Source organism: Temnothorax longispinosus, chromosome 3, assembly GCF_030848805.1.
Source record: "Temnothorax longispinosus isolate EJ_2023e chromosome 3, Tlon_JGU_v1, whole genome shotgun sequence".
Lineage (NCBI taxonomy): Eukaryota > Metazoa > Arthropoda > Insecta > Hymenoptera > Formicidae > Temnothorax > Temnothorax longispinosus.
Genome location: NC_092360.1, coordinates 23,723,209 through 23,738,163, shown reverse-complemented (window position 1 = coordinate 23,738,163; position 14,955 = coordinate 23,723,209). Strand labels below are relative to the sequence as shown.

Sequence of the window (14,955 nt, the reverse complement as noted above, 5' to 3'; positions counted from 1 at the left end):
AAACATATGTGTCGGAATAAGGATAATGATAGACTCGTATAGAGGCATGTATGTCATCGTCCTGGCATCCTTCCCGGTCCCATTAAACGTAGAATTTTATTATTGCCTCTGGTAAGCTGGTGCAGGACGTTTCGTTATAACTTTCGAAAAGATATGACCCATGGGACGCGATCGCGCGCGGTGGAAGTTAGAGAACGTAAGCGCGAAATAATATAATTTATTCTGACACCGATATGAGACTGCGCGGACGAGTAATTTTAGCGAAGAAACGGATAAAATCTCACTTTCCTAGGCAAAGAGGATCGATCATATTCTATGATATTTTACATCGGAATGGCGCGGAATTGCGCGGTGCGCAATTGACATATTTTTTATCAGAAACCGATCATTTCCCGAGGGGAATTATATATTTAAATTTACCCGCGCGCGAGATTTACGTTTTTAACTTGTTCGCGAAAATAGATCTTCTATAAGTACTGGAACACTAGTATAGAGTGGGGTCAAAAGGTGACGCGACGAAGTTAAACTTGCACATTTAAAAGAGATAAGTTTAAAGATTGCAAACGTCACAGTTATACTAATATTAGAAAGTGTGAAAGAACTGACGTAATCCGTATGATATAAATGTAAATGCACTGGCGGCTGGGTACATTTTAAACGTGCTGTGCTATGTGATACTACGAAAATCTCTATCATTGATCACAAAAATATACATTCGTATAAAATATATGAGTATCTATAAAGTACGACAAAAAGAAAAAAAATATTATCAACTTTCTTAAATATCAAAATATAATTTTGCTCTTGTGATTAAAATAAAAAAAGATATATAAGTATGTATATACATATATACATAAAAACTTGCTTAAGATATATGACAATTATTTATCAATTTCAATATGTTCATGTATTGTATATATACATGCTCTAATACGTCTTCACATAAAATTCAATAAAAATGTTTTGATGGTCATTAGAATAATGTTGCTGTGATAGACAACAGATACATGAGTTCATATCATAGAGTTCTCTCTCACTAATTTAAATAATAAATATTATTATTATTGAGAAGATTCAATCTCGTTTCAAGAGATTGAATTTCTGTTAATTTTTATTTAAATCTGTCGTCATGAAAAAGCGAAAACTGATTAAGCGCAAATAAGCAAAAATAAAAGAATAATAATCGACACTAACCATACTCACCAGCGGTGTTACTCAGGGACGCGAGGGTAGCTAGACTTTGCAGATTCGCGGGGTTGATCTCTGCCGGACTGGGCACAGCGGGGGGTGCCGCGTGCGCAGGTGTTGCCGCACCAAGGCCAAGGTGTTGTTGCAGTAGCAACTGATGTTGTACGTTCGACAATGCATTCGCCGCTCCCGCGTTCGCGGCGACCGGGGTCGCGGCACTCGTCGTCGCCTGCAACTGTTGCAGAAGCTGCAACGATGCGGGCGTCAAGGTATGCGCGTCGTTCTACAAATACAAACATAATTTTCATCAATCATTATCGCTGTCATGTCCCATAAAGTTGTAATGTACTCGTTTTGCAGCATTTACAGATCCGAGGACATTTTATCTTATAAGTCTGCTAAAAATCGTTAATTTATATACATAATTAGTATAAAATTTCTTTCACTTTAAGTTAATTTAAATATCTTTAGATTTCTTATCAAGCCCTTCATCAAATTTCCGCTAAGAAAGGATCGATCGCAAATTTGTCAAAGGATACACTTGTGAAGCTTTATGCAAATCTCGTGAAACATTTAATGAAAACAAAGCTTTATAGTGGCTGTACGTGTCCGAAGAATAGAAGTTCGAAGAATACGAATTGTATTCCTCAAAAACGTCTTTTTTAAAGATATATTTTGCATAACAAAATTGAGATTGCTATGTAGGAAGTCACAAAGGATAGATAATGCATATGAATGTAAGACGCTCAAACGATAGAGCCATGAAGAGAGCTCTCGTTCTCGATGCAAATGGAATCTTTGATATCGGCCAAAGAGCTTTCATTATAAAATATTAAATACACGTACGGCTAGGTAATGCGGTGTGATGTTGACTCCCGCGATGTTCCAGAGATTCGACTGGATTTGCTGCATCCTCTTCTGGTCCTTTTCCTTTTGCGTGTCGGCGAATTTTACGACTAATGGCGACGAACAGCCCTGAAAATTGTACGACGCATTGATACGCATGTTACGTAATCGTAAACGATATGTGAAATGCAAAAAATGTAAAGAACGTTGCCTAGTATCACAATTAAGTTCTGATATCTCAAAACAAAAGTTATGGACAAAGCAAAATGTAATGCATGCAATGACAAATGGTCAAAATATTGAATTATGTAATAGAATGTCATAATTTTTCAAAAAGTTAAATTTTCTTTTAATGATGTGTACCATGATCTATCATGTATAAGAGAAGAGAATTTTAAAATCCTACATTATTATTGATTCAATCACGAGAGAATCATAAGATTTGTGAAAATAAATCTCGCTGTGTCTCGTACAATAGTATATAAATATCTCAAAGCTCCAATAACTAATGTGATTGATAAATAGGAGAGATAGAGATTTGAAAGAAAACGGACAAATAATTACTTTTCCCATTTGCTTTCTATTTTAAGACATATCTATATCTCGAAACAGTGTCAATATTTCTGTGATTTGGATAATCAACCCAAATTCTTGAAAAAGTTTCTGTTACAATTTGACATTTCTCTCGTTAGCTCAGAACGTTCGTCGTACTTCGTACCGAGCGTCGTTTTACACCTGAAACCGACATACATTATTGGTTCAAGTCCAAGTTCAACATTGGCGTGAGAAAGGATTTGTCGGCGATCGAGCATTACATTGGCGGAAAGAGAAACTCATTCGACGGTACGCGAGCCTAGACGATATACACACGAATCACAAGGTCGATGCACCATGCACAATGCGCCTGCAATTGGAGACGCGAAATCGGCGTGCTGATGCCGGTTGCGCCGGTAGCGACGAATGAGCAAGTTCGAAGAACCTGCAGCCGGAAATATTCGTGATATTAAAGTGGAATTGCCTTCGTGCTCGCATGCCTTGGCACAACTCGCCTTTACCATTCGAAATAGTACGTTGCATAGGCGTACCGTCGCCAAATATATCTTGCGAGGTGGTTAATGAGGTTGTTAGGTATTTAAATGAGTCTTACATTAATGAAACCAAATTGTATGCCTAACAATGGAATACCGTGGGGCGCATTGAATGAAAAGAAAAAGATCTTGATATTAATTAGACAATACTTATGGCTAAATATTTAATATCAAGTAGACAGTTAAATAAGAAAATAATTTATCATTCACTTTAGAATTCAAAAGAATTTTAGATACCATACGTATATCTATAGCACAAAAAAAATTCACAAAAAAATGTTAACATATTTATATTGAAAATGAATTAAACATAATATAATGAAGATCAAATCATTATATAATATTTAAGAAATTAAGTATTAGGTATGTCTTGAAAATGTTTTTTTCTGTTGTAAATTTTTTGGAAAATTACCAGTCAGTGTAGCATCTATTATTTCCTTGTCAAAGGATATTCTTGTAGAGACTAGCAAAAAAAGGATAGACTATTCTTCTTACCCGATATAATTTGATAAACATACTTTTACCACGCAAATCGATAATGTCATGTATTTCGTTTTACTATTTTCGAACGATGCCGAATGCCATGGAGATCCGATAATTTACCTATTCACACCAATTCTAGCTTAGGTAGCCGAGGAGTACGGGGCGAGAAGGGGAGATGGAAAAGTCTTGGCGAGCTTTGAATCGCCAAGATGTCGACCAGTTCAGCCGTCTTTACTCTCTCGCTCGGTTTTAGTTACCCCGAGTTAAATCGGTATATTTCACCGAGGTGACTAGTCGGATTGTGGATGCACACGGATGTTTCATCGGGTGACACGGTGGCAATGAGCCAATACATTCGACGACTCGGTTGAATTGTCACGAAAAGAAACGATCTATGAAGACTTTGTGTGCGACCCAATCTGTGTGGTCACATCTGCCAGTCTTCACGACACTGTTTTCTCCGCTTAAAAGATCGAAGTCCTCGCGACCTAGTTCTTCCTTGCGATATAAATATGAGAGCAGATTGCATGTCCTTATTGAACTGCTCATTACTTCCACAAGCAACAAAGTTCTCATTATCTTTTACTTAATTATGAAAAACGTAAATGCAAAAAGGTTAATGGTAAACGGAAAGACGAAATCATTATTGAATGAGAGATCAATGAATGGTACGCTATTAAAGAAGCAAATGAATGAATAAAACACATTATTTTCTTACAAAAGTTGCATTATTTCTGTATGAGAAGTCGCCTATGTAGGTATTCTCAATTTATTATTCGAGATAGAATATCAGATGACGTTATATTTGAATTATTAATCGAGATGTAGTAAAGCTGCTAAAGTTGTAAACTATTAATAATTTGTATAAATTAGCTACGCGTAAAACTTCCGATTTAGGAATTCCTAACATCAAAATTAACAACTTTAATACTTTGACAGATAACATTACATTAATTTCATTAATGTACGATTCGTAACTTTTTATTCAAAATTAGGAATATTACTTAATTAATTACTTAAAGAATTAATAGCTCCAATCACTTTAAAGTTATAATAATTACAATAAATTTTTTCTTTAATTTTAATTTAAGAACGAATTAAAAAAATTTTGTGTAAACGTTACGTAAAGTGCTTCCTCCATCGTTTATTATAATTGTACTCACCTCCATTGTCTGGGAATGATGCAGAGCTTTGATGGCATTGATCGCGTACTGCTTACTAGCGTAGGTAACGAAGGCACAGGCTTTACTTTTCCCGGTACTGTCCCTCAGCACCGAGCATTCCTCGATCATTCCGTAAGCGCTAAACATGTTCCTAACGTCGTTTTCCGTGAATTTTTTCGATAGCATGCCGACGAACAGCTTGCGCTCTGTAATAATAAAACACAACTTCCATTAATAATTGCTTTGTGTGGTGTCACGTCATCATATGAAAAGTAAACGAGCGTATTTCGCGTTAGTAATATATGCGATCTCAATTGCAATAATGCAGTAATAGTGCCGGAAGACAATCGTCTTAAAGATAATCCTCGATTATCCTCAATAATGTGTGATTCATCCTCGCGTATAATCCTACAATTAGTCAGTGAGAAACGTGTCTGACTGACTAATCATGCAATCGCGTAACGTAACTATAGTCTTATTATTAGCAAGATTGTGTTATTCTACGGAACTGCGTAATGGATAAATTAAGTGTGTTACTCATTTATTACTTATTTATTGTGCTTCTTACAACTGGGTATTTTAATTTAATTGATATTTTATGGTTATGTATTTTTTTGAATTATTACAGACGATCGAATGATATAAACTTCACTACTTTTTCTCTCTATTCTTTAAGTTTACGACGACTATGACAGTCAGAATGATTGATTATTTCATAAGTAGCACTCGGCATTTTCAGTATGTCATTATGGTAGTAAAGTTTGCATAAGATTAAAAAAATAAGAATTATTGAACATGAGAAGAATAAGCGTTATGCAAGACTAATAATTTCGCTATTTTTATATCAAGTTCTGGTTATCTGAGCAAACTTATTAAAATTTTATAAATGGCATTCAACCATCATTTATAAAGGATTAAATGTTCTGCAGATTAAAAACTAACAATCGTCATCTAATATTCTCGACGATCTCTCTACGAGAAACGGAATCAATTAATAAAAAAAAAAAAAAAAAAGAAAACGAGTGTTTTGTATGACGTCGTGCTTAAACTTTGACTCACGTCGTCTCGAGTCGAGGTCGCGGAGTGACATCATGATTTCCCATCTCGCCCACCGTTTAATAAGCGTTTACGGATAATGCGGACGGTGGCTAGCTATGGGCCATTTGACGATGGCACCGACCACTGGAAGAGGCGACCTGGTCAATATTTGTTTAGGACCGGGAGAAAAGCTTCGCCCAGAGAAAAGCCGCTTATGTAAATTCGGCGTCGCGAGGGATAGGCTAGGCAAAATACTCGGATATATCTCTCAAGTTTATCCTCGTTTCTCTCATCCCCCGTCACACGTATTCAATTCTCCTGTGAATCTTCTTGGTGTTAATGCACCGCGCTTATCTCTGCGTGACGCGTATTAAGAAAATCGAAATAATTCAAATTTTGTGCATTGTATATGAAGTTTGACGTATTAGGTACAATTACAATTGCGAGTTATTTCACTTGTGCGACCTATATATTTTTTTTCGATAAAGATTAAACCAGTATTTTCATCGTGTCTAAGTACTTATTTTTGTATAAATGCTGCATGAGCATTATAGATATGCAACAGCGACTCGCGTCATATTAATTAATATTTCGGTGCCCTAATAATATAAACTAATACAAACTAATATATTAATATTAATATCGAACTATGCAAATTCGCCGGCTAATAAGAGGTCTAAACATGACGAGCATTAATATGTGAAAATTGTGGCTCCCTGTCAAATGTTGCAATCCAATTCGCGCGTTATCAAAGGAACACCGATGCTACGTTTCGCGAGCTATGCGCCATATTAGTGCGAATTGAAATCTAGCATACATCGATTTATAGTGCGCGCAATGTATCTATAGAAGTTTTGATATCAAATTCATACGCTATACGATTGCGTATGATCATGTTTCCGGAAATCACCAATGCGCTTTATGTGCAAATAATTATGGCCCATAATACTGATAAATAATGCCGTGACTTTTGTAATGCTTGCTGTATAACAGAATAGAAGAGATATCGATAATATAAAATATACTTTGAAATTCGTTATTACAGCGACAACAATAATAATTTACTTGTATAACAAATTCTTGTATTAATAAATAATATAAATTTAATCGTATAAACTGCTTTGAAATTTGATATTACATATGTAGATAATAATAATTTATTTTTATAATAAATTCTTGTATAAAAGTTATAACATTAGCTTTATATGCCTATCATTCCCGATCATTTTGACGTTATTTTGCAGCAGTGATACTGTCACGGCAATACCGGTTTTCCAGCAATAGTAAATCCTAAAGTAAAGCCCTTTGATTGGAAAATTTGTCTGTTGCATCAATTCAATCCATCCGGATGAAAACTCCCTATATAACAATGATCCCCTTTGCGTTTAACAAGTCGCATTTAAGGGGTTGTGTCTGACCGAAACGTCCGAAAAAAGAAAATGCCAAAAAAATGTACTGAGACCCGAGAATCAAGGAGAGTTCACCCATGGAGAGGTTGATCCATGCCGCGGGGAAGAGCAGAGAAAGGACGAGAAAAGCGCTGGATATATCGGTCCAGACTATGGCAAACTCGTCCGCAGTTAACGATTTAATTAATTTCGCAGCCCCTAGCGACCGGATACCCGCGGTTGCCAACGACGGATCGGATTTCCCGCGGAAATCGAATGAAAATTTTAAGCCCTTTCCCTTCCCGAGGAAAATACGGTGTAAAAAGGCAGCCGGCGGCTGGGGGGGCGGAAGACAAATTCTCCTCCCTCCCTCATCCTCTCTTGCGTTCCAGCGGAACTGCGGCTTTCGCGGAATGTTTATTAAATACCGAAGGTGCTGGTTTATGCCCTTCCCTTTTCCTTCTAAACGGACCGAAATTTTCCGCCCGTTGCGACCAGAAGGGGCGGATATTACCCGCGTATACGAAGGTCAACGTATCGAGTATTCCGAGATCGATTAAGGGTGGAGTCGTAGTCAGACAGAAAATAAAGAGGAGAGATCCGAACTGTGTGTGTGTCTCTTAGTAAAATATATCATCACATTTAATTCACATATACGAAAATAATATGTGCAGTAATTGATAAGAAAAAGGAAATCACACAAATTATTGGTCGAGTAGATTGTAAGAGAGATTTTTTTGAGCAGCTAGTAAAAAATGTGAGAAAAACCGAGAAACGATAAAGCAAGAAATAAGATATTTTTCAAAATCAATCGTCTTGTTAAATTTGAAGTGATTTGCTGTAATCAAAATTTGTTTCAAAGTGCTAAGTTAGAGACAATTTTTGTGTAATAAATATATAAAGTAGGCACCCCATATCTTCAAATTTACATTTACCTAATCGCGCGTGAAAAGACTTTTTCAAATGTATCAGCAACTTTAGAATTATTGGAGAAAGTCAAGATCCTATAATATCAATTATATTGAAATTTTGAAAATAGGTGCTAATTTCATAGGGATTCTATACATATTCCGTACAAAACAATATATGCATATATATTACTAATTCTGGGTAATGCTTCTCCTATTGTGCCATCGGGGTAATGTCGAGCTTATTGTAATCACATTTGGACGTGAGGCTATTAACGTGGAAATAAAATGAGAGCGCGATACAGAGGTACTGGTCTCTGTAACTGCATTTGTAATGTAATTCACGTGCAAACTAGATACGACGCAACGTCGGATCATGCAGTCGGATATGAGATGCAGATCGCGCCTGCCGGAATGTTTGCATCGCACCGAATATTCCGTTAGGATGTCTGCAACACGTCGTCGTCGCGAAATACGTGTATCAAAGTATTGCGCATATTCTATCGATCGAGCATTATAAGATTTGTATAATGAGCAAACAATAATACAAAAGTCATTGTAAATTGCAAGTGACATGCAGCTTTTTATGCATGGCACAACTTATCGATTATTGATTATAATTTTGAAAGATACAACGCGTATAATATCTTCATGTACATAAAAACTCAAATACTGTTTAATATTCAACTCTATATTTAACCGATCTAAAATTTTTACATAATAAAATTTAAAATAACAAGTAGATTTTTATATCTTTATTGTTCGCACAGGATATAATCTTATAAGTGTCGAATAAAATAAACGTGACTTATAATATACTTACATGTGATAAAAATATCATATAAATCATATCAAATAATTTTCGTTCTCAAAGTCCATCGGAAAATTATTGCTAAATAAATGTCGCTCACGCAAGTCCCACGTGGTGAAAAGTATATTATTCGTAGGGTAAGTTCCGTGAGATTAGTCGGTGTTAATGATAATTTACACTCCTCGCGGATGCGAGGAAGCGTTTATTCGATACAAACAGGTGTCTGACTTTCACAAACGAAATGCTTGTGGCCAGCTGGTGGCTAATGCGGTCGGTTGCGTTCGATTTGATCTCCTTCTATGCATCTCATTCACAACTTGGGCAATTAAATCGCCAGCCTGCGAAACGTGATAAGTTTTCCAACGAATTTCCGAGCCAGGCATCCTCAAATCGATCCTCGTGCTCCGATATGCAACCGGCAACCTTCCACGCCGTTATTCCTTATACTCGATTTCGCTTTTTTTTCGCGGTACGATGCATCGAAGCGCGAGACGTTGCGAATGAACCGACGCTCTTACAGGCCGGCAAGAAAAAGACCAACGCGAGATTAGGATCGTGCATGCAAAAGCGAGGGAACCCCGGAATTTCGTTGGGAAACATTTCGATGTGCCTTTTCGAGATGCGCGGCAGAAGAACGAGTCGCTGCACGATACGCATCGCCGGAAGCGTAGCGTACACTTTGATTTCCGTCAAAGCTCGTCTTCTAGGACCAATGCTTCATTTGTCAATAAAGATTTCTGAATTATTATATCCGAATAAAACTTCAAAATTAAGAATGTTGCGAAAGTAATAATATCCTTAATTGTTCGAGGAGAATTATTTTCAATAAAGATTTGCATAATCAAATATGATTTAATACGTATCTAATACACGATTACGCGTATCTAATACGCGTAATCGGTATGATATAAAACTATCTGATGTATAGATATTAGAAATGTCAGTATACTAAAAACTCAACCATATAAATTCCAAGATTGAAATCTCGGATTACACAAAAACTCTGACGGAATAGAATTTTCCACTTTTCGATTATTACACTGAGACAAAAGTTACTAACCTACTAAATATTTTCAACTAATTATTATTTTTTAAATTAAAATATTTATGTATTTAAATTAAATACGACATGTTAAATCTAACATGATGTAATTTGATTCAAATACTTAAATATTTCAATTAAAAAAATAATAATCAGTTGAAAATATTTAGTCCAGTTAATAACTTTTTTTCAGTGTATTTAAAATTACAATAAATATTTTATATTATATAAATAAAAATTTGAAATGCACGAAATAAATTTAAAAGCACTAAAATAAAATTATTAGAATATTTTTAACAAATTCTTGTTAACTCGGCCAGTTGATTTAAATTCGAGACGTTCACTTGAAAGCTTGCTCGAATATCTGCGAAACATATCTCGAGATTATATCTCTTATGGTGACTTTTTGCGGCTGTACCTAAAGCTATTCGAAGGAAAGAAAGTTTACAAAACGTGAGTTTTAATTAAAAACATTTTTCTCGAGTAGCGTAATCGTTTGCCGCTCTATGAATACTGATTATTAATAATCATTAAAACTGGCCTCTTGCCACCGACTAAGGAGGATTAGATTTGTCTCATTGCTGGTTTCGTATTCACTGTGTAGCATATAGTCTCGCCAGGAATATTCTTGCCCTCTTAACACTACGGCTTTTAGGCCACGCGCCGCGTTTTAAGAAACGAGAATTGACTACGTTAATTCAATTGCCACGTTCGCATATGCCGAATGCACCGCTTTCTATCCATAGAATGATCTACAGAATTAGTTATCTGTGAAACTGTGTTCCTAAATCTTTAGCTATATGAAGATAAATATCTGTAGAGAAAGAATTAAAAAAAAAAAAATAGATGTAAAGTTTTTGAATAAAATAAAAAAAAAACGAGAATCTATAGATAAAAATGCTGATGAATTATGATTAGGTATCTAAGAATAAATTATTAAATCGGGAATTGAAAGAAATTCACACATCTCGAAGCCAATCTGGCAGCCGATGCACCGACAGGTGTATCCATATCGCGTTCGGTCACAATTATGCGGTCATTAGTATGTCGCTGACGAAGTTCACAGGAAATGACGTCAGACATAGAGTAGCGATTTATAGACAGCTTGGAATTCCGATTAGCACTTTGACGGTTGCAATAATAAGACGGTAACTTACGCTTTATGATGCACGAGATTACAAAGGTGACAATTATTGTTCTATTTTATGGAGCGACATTTACGGACAGTAGTCATCGTGCAGTGATATGAACTTGCAGTCCAATGAAAATACAAACCAATCCTGTCACAGTGATTAATACGTAGACAGTGATAAACGAGCCAGTTAGAGAAGGCACCTGCGAACGAAACTGTCTTAGCATATGCATAGCGGAGCCTGCATAACTGTCCTCATTTCCGTTTAAATTATTTGCTGGGAAACCAGAGTATTATATTTTTCATTTCAACCGCGCGTAACACAATTACATTAAAGTCCCCATTCTATTCCATAGCACATTTACTATCACATGAGTGTGCTTAACTTGATTCTTTCCACTTTGAAAGCGATATCAAGTTTCTTATAAAATAAATATTGAAACGATACAAAGAGACAAAGTGGTTAAATATGTATATTCAGCTCTAAATAGGAGAATTCGTGTGAATAGAGAGAACAAAAAAAAAAAGAAGTTCTCTTCAAGAAATTTTTGTAAGTGAGCAAGCAAAACTAATTTTGTCAGAATGAACATTTCGCAAAGCTTTGAAAGAGCTAAATTCCCATTATGAATCCTCTACCGGAGACTGCATACATTTCGTTGAAACCCTTGTCACCCTCGTGACCACCAAATATCTTCCTCGCGATCGCACAACCGCCAGTGAGAACAAATGACGCCATAAATCGTGAATCGCGACTGCGAGCGCCAAGTATCACCATCGTTAAGGACGTATATACGAAGGATACGAATGATGCCTCATACACGTCGGAATAGTAGATGAAGTTCACCAGTACCGCGTTATCCCCAGCAGACTATGAAGACCCATAAGCGGGTACATTAATTGGGCATTTGTATGGGATCCGGTGTCTCGTGTTGCGCTTCCGGTTGGTTCCTGCGGTCAAAGCCATATTATATGCTATCCTTGTCCTCTAGCTTGCACGTCCTTTCACCGGAAAAGACTCCCTCTTTTCGACATACAGTTCGTTCTGCTTACCGCTCCCTCGCGCAGCTAACTTCTTTCTTAAAGACGTCCGCTTTTTCTTTTCGCAAGAGAGTTTCTCTTTATATTATATTTTTTTATTAGAAACAATCTCTATTAATATGATTTAAAATAATATTACTTAAAATTAAAGAGAATTTAAAACAAATAGTAAAATTTTTTTAATTACACATTAAAAATAATGTTTTAAATTTCATGTTGTACTTTATTATATTGTTTTAAATGCTTCAAATTTGTTTTTATAATTATTTATTCAAATTATACTATAAAATACTATTTAATTGTACTACAATTATATTATCTAATTATATTATTATATAAATTATATTTCAAGATACGTACTATAAATCTTGCTTGTTTCAAACTTTACGTATTATAATATTTGATAATATTGCGTAACTAGCGCATTTCACTTTTTCTTCCAAGTATATACTCCTATACTCATAAAATCGTCAGCACATGTAGATTTGCCCGGTTCTTTTTACCTGACGAAACCCCGAAACGTTCTTCGCATACGGAATCACCTACTTTCAAGGGCTTCAACAAAGACGATTTCTCGGATACTGAAATAATTTTTTGTGACCTACTTTCTTTTACCGATCTCCAACTGATTTACAGCTATATGTTTTGTTTCAGATACGTTTGTTTCATATATTATTTTGCATCTCCCTCATCATTGTTCTTCGTCAAACTGAAAAATTTATCTTTTCTAAAATAATACGTTTTTATGAGTAGGAGTATATACTTGGAAGAAAAAGTGAAATGCGCTAGTTACGCAATATTATCAAATATTATCAATGCAACTGTTAATTAATTTCTATTTATCGTATCGGATACAGGATACATGAGATTCTTTTGAAAATAATAAATATACAAACGTATTTTGACGTAAATTAAATCCGTGACAGAATTCTCGCTTTTGATGTACATATTATGTTATGAACAAATTTTCCCGTTGCAAACTTAATTTACATAAATTTGATTTATTTTAATTTCTCCAATACAAATATAAATTTATTCAATACGAGTAATAATACAAGTTATACAAGTAATACAAGTAGCATTAATACTGAAACAAAATTTACATTTGTAATGATAGTAAGTTTAATAGGATCTTTTTTATAGTTGACATTGTAAAAGAATAAACGAGTTTCTAAAGAGAATGGAGTTACAACCTCGATATCTTAGCAGAGATTTGCATAATAATTAATATTTACGTCATTATCCGATCTCTATGCAAAATATCAGCATCGATTATTTACGGTCATGAAAATCTAATCACACATTGACGTTTGATCAAATCATACATGACACGCCTAGGAAAAATGTATGTCACTTGTCTTAGAGACTATTATTTACATGTCTTTTAAATTCTTTCCAATATAAGATTTACTTTCAACAATTTAACAAATACAAACTGAAATTATTCAAATTTGACTAATTACTTAACTTTAACTTTTTAAATGTATTAAATTCTTGAAATAAAGTAATAAAGAGTGTATTACATGTAATGACAAATGAGATGTTTGCTTACAATAGAAACTAGTCTCGCATCGAAAGACACGAAAAATTATCATATTATAATAGAAAAAAATATCAGTTATAAATGATAACTGAAATCTACAATTGTCGTAAATTTAAAAATATACTTTAATGAAAGGAGACAATGTTTCTTTTCACTTTTATTAAAATAATTGACATCCCACGTTTTTCCTACAAGTGCAATGATTGTTTTAGCCAAAGTTCTTTCAGCTGTTATTACGTCTGTAGGATCATGCGGACACGCAGTGGACACTAATCCCCGACTACTGCTTACTTATCATATGCATGTTGCTATGCAAAACTCGTATGAATATGTAAAACGCGGGTCAGCGACTACGTTCTTCTCAAAATGAAATTGTCGTGAGAATAGCACCGGTCTTGCGGGTCACTCACGACCTTCGAGATCTTCGTTCTTCATTTCGCATTTTGCTCACGCCATAAAATTGCAAGCTACGAAGCAAGAACTTGAACGCCTCGATTGCCGGTAATCATCGGTAGTCCTGATAATCGTGTAATTACTCGACACGTTTAACCGTAATCGTTTTCTAGTTGCCGCAATAGGCACATCGACGCGTTGCCAAGTTGCACGCAAGATATACACGCTATCATCAAGAATCGCAAACGTGTCGAAAGCGCTTCCTCCGTTGTCTCTGTATTTTTTTACAGAAATATTAATAATGCAGCACCAACAAAATATCTTTTTGTCATACGTAAAATGAACAACGAAAATATACTTTTATTATTGTATAATTACGTTCATCATGGAACGCAAATAATGTTAGAATAATTATTCAAGCTAAATTAAAATCAAATTAACATAATCATCTGAATAAATTTGCATGGTTCTATGATCTTTAACATTTTGTTATAAATTATCATTAATGCATATGCAAGATATCCAAGGTTCAGTACCTAGCAAAAAAAGAAAAAGTTTAAATACAGAGTCCGAATGTTATACAATCCTCTATTGCCTTTTACGGTTCTCTACTGCAACTTTGATCGACGTACGTATCTATGACCAACGATTTGTAATAAATCATATCTGTTTTCTTGAACACAATTTTACCCACTGACGTCATTAATATAAATTTACAATTATATTTTATCACATGTAATTATTCAAAGATATATTCTGTCCTGCAATAAAGTACTTGTATTATAGCTTGTAATTTTTTTTTAGAATTCCGAGATTATAAAGTCAATGCATAACAAATTACCACGATAACACGTGAAAATTTACCAAACTTTTAATTTGTAAGACGGTTATAGA

General features: G+C 34.9%; 1 protein-coding gene across 23 annotated transcripts in view; it reads right to left on the bottom strand.

Annotated features, from left to right (window-relative positions):
• LOC139810542 (CUGBP Elav-like family member 1-A) overlaps window positions 1–14,955 on the bottom strand; it is a 497,386-nt gene that overhangs the window by 16,538 nt on the left and 465,893 nt on the right. For 21 of the 23 annotated variants that reach the window (XR_011731420.1, XM_071774183.1, XM_071774182.1 and 18 more), the window contains 3 exons: window positions 4,769–4,974; window positions 2,035–2,163; window positions 1,195–1,471 (listed from right to left, as the gene is read on the bottom strand). Coding sequence is in view for 22 of the 23 variants with exons in the window: in XM_071774183.1 (XP_071630284.1) it covers window positions 1,195–1,471; window positions 2,035–2,163; window positions 4,769–4,974 (612 nt within the window). In the remaining variant the exon portion in view is untranslated. The remainder of the gene's footprint in view (window positions 1–1,194; window positions 1,472–2,034; window positions 2,164–4,768; window positions 4,975–14,955) is intronic. The other 2 variants (XM_071774178.1, XM_071774187.1) reach the window with 1 other exon arrangement.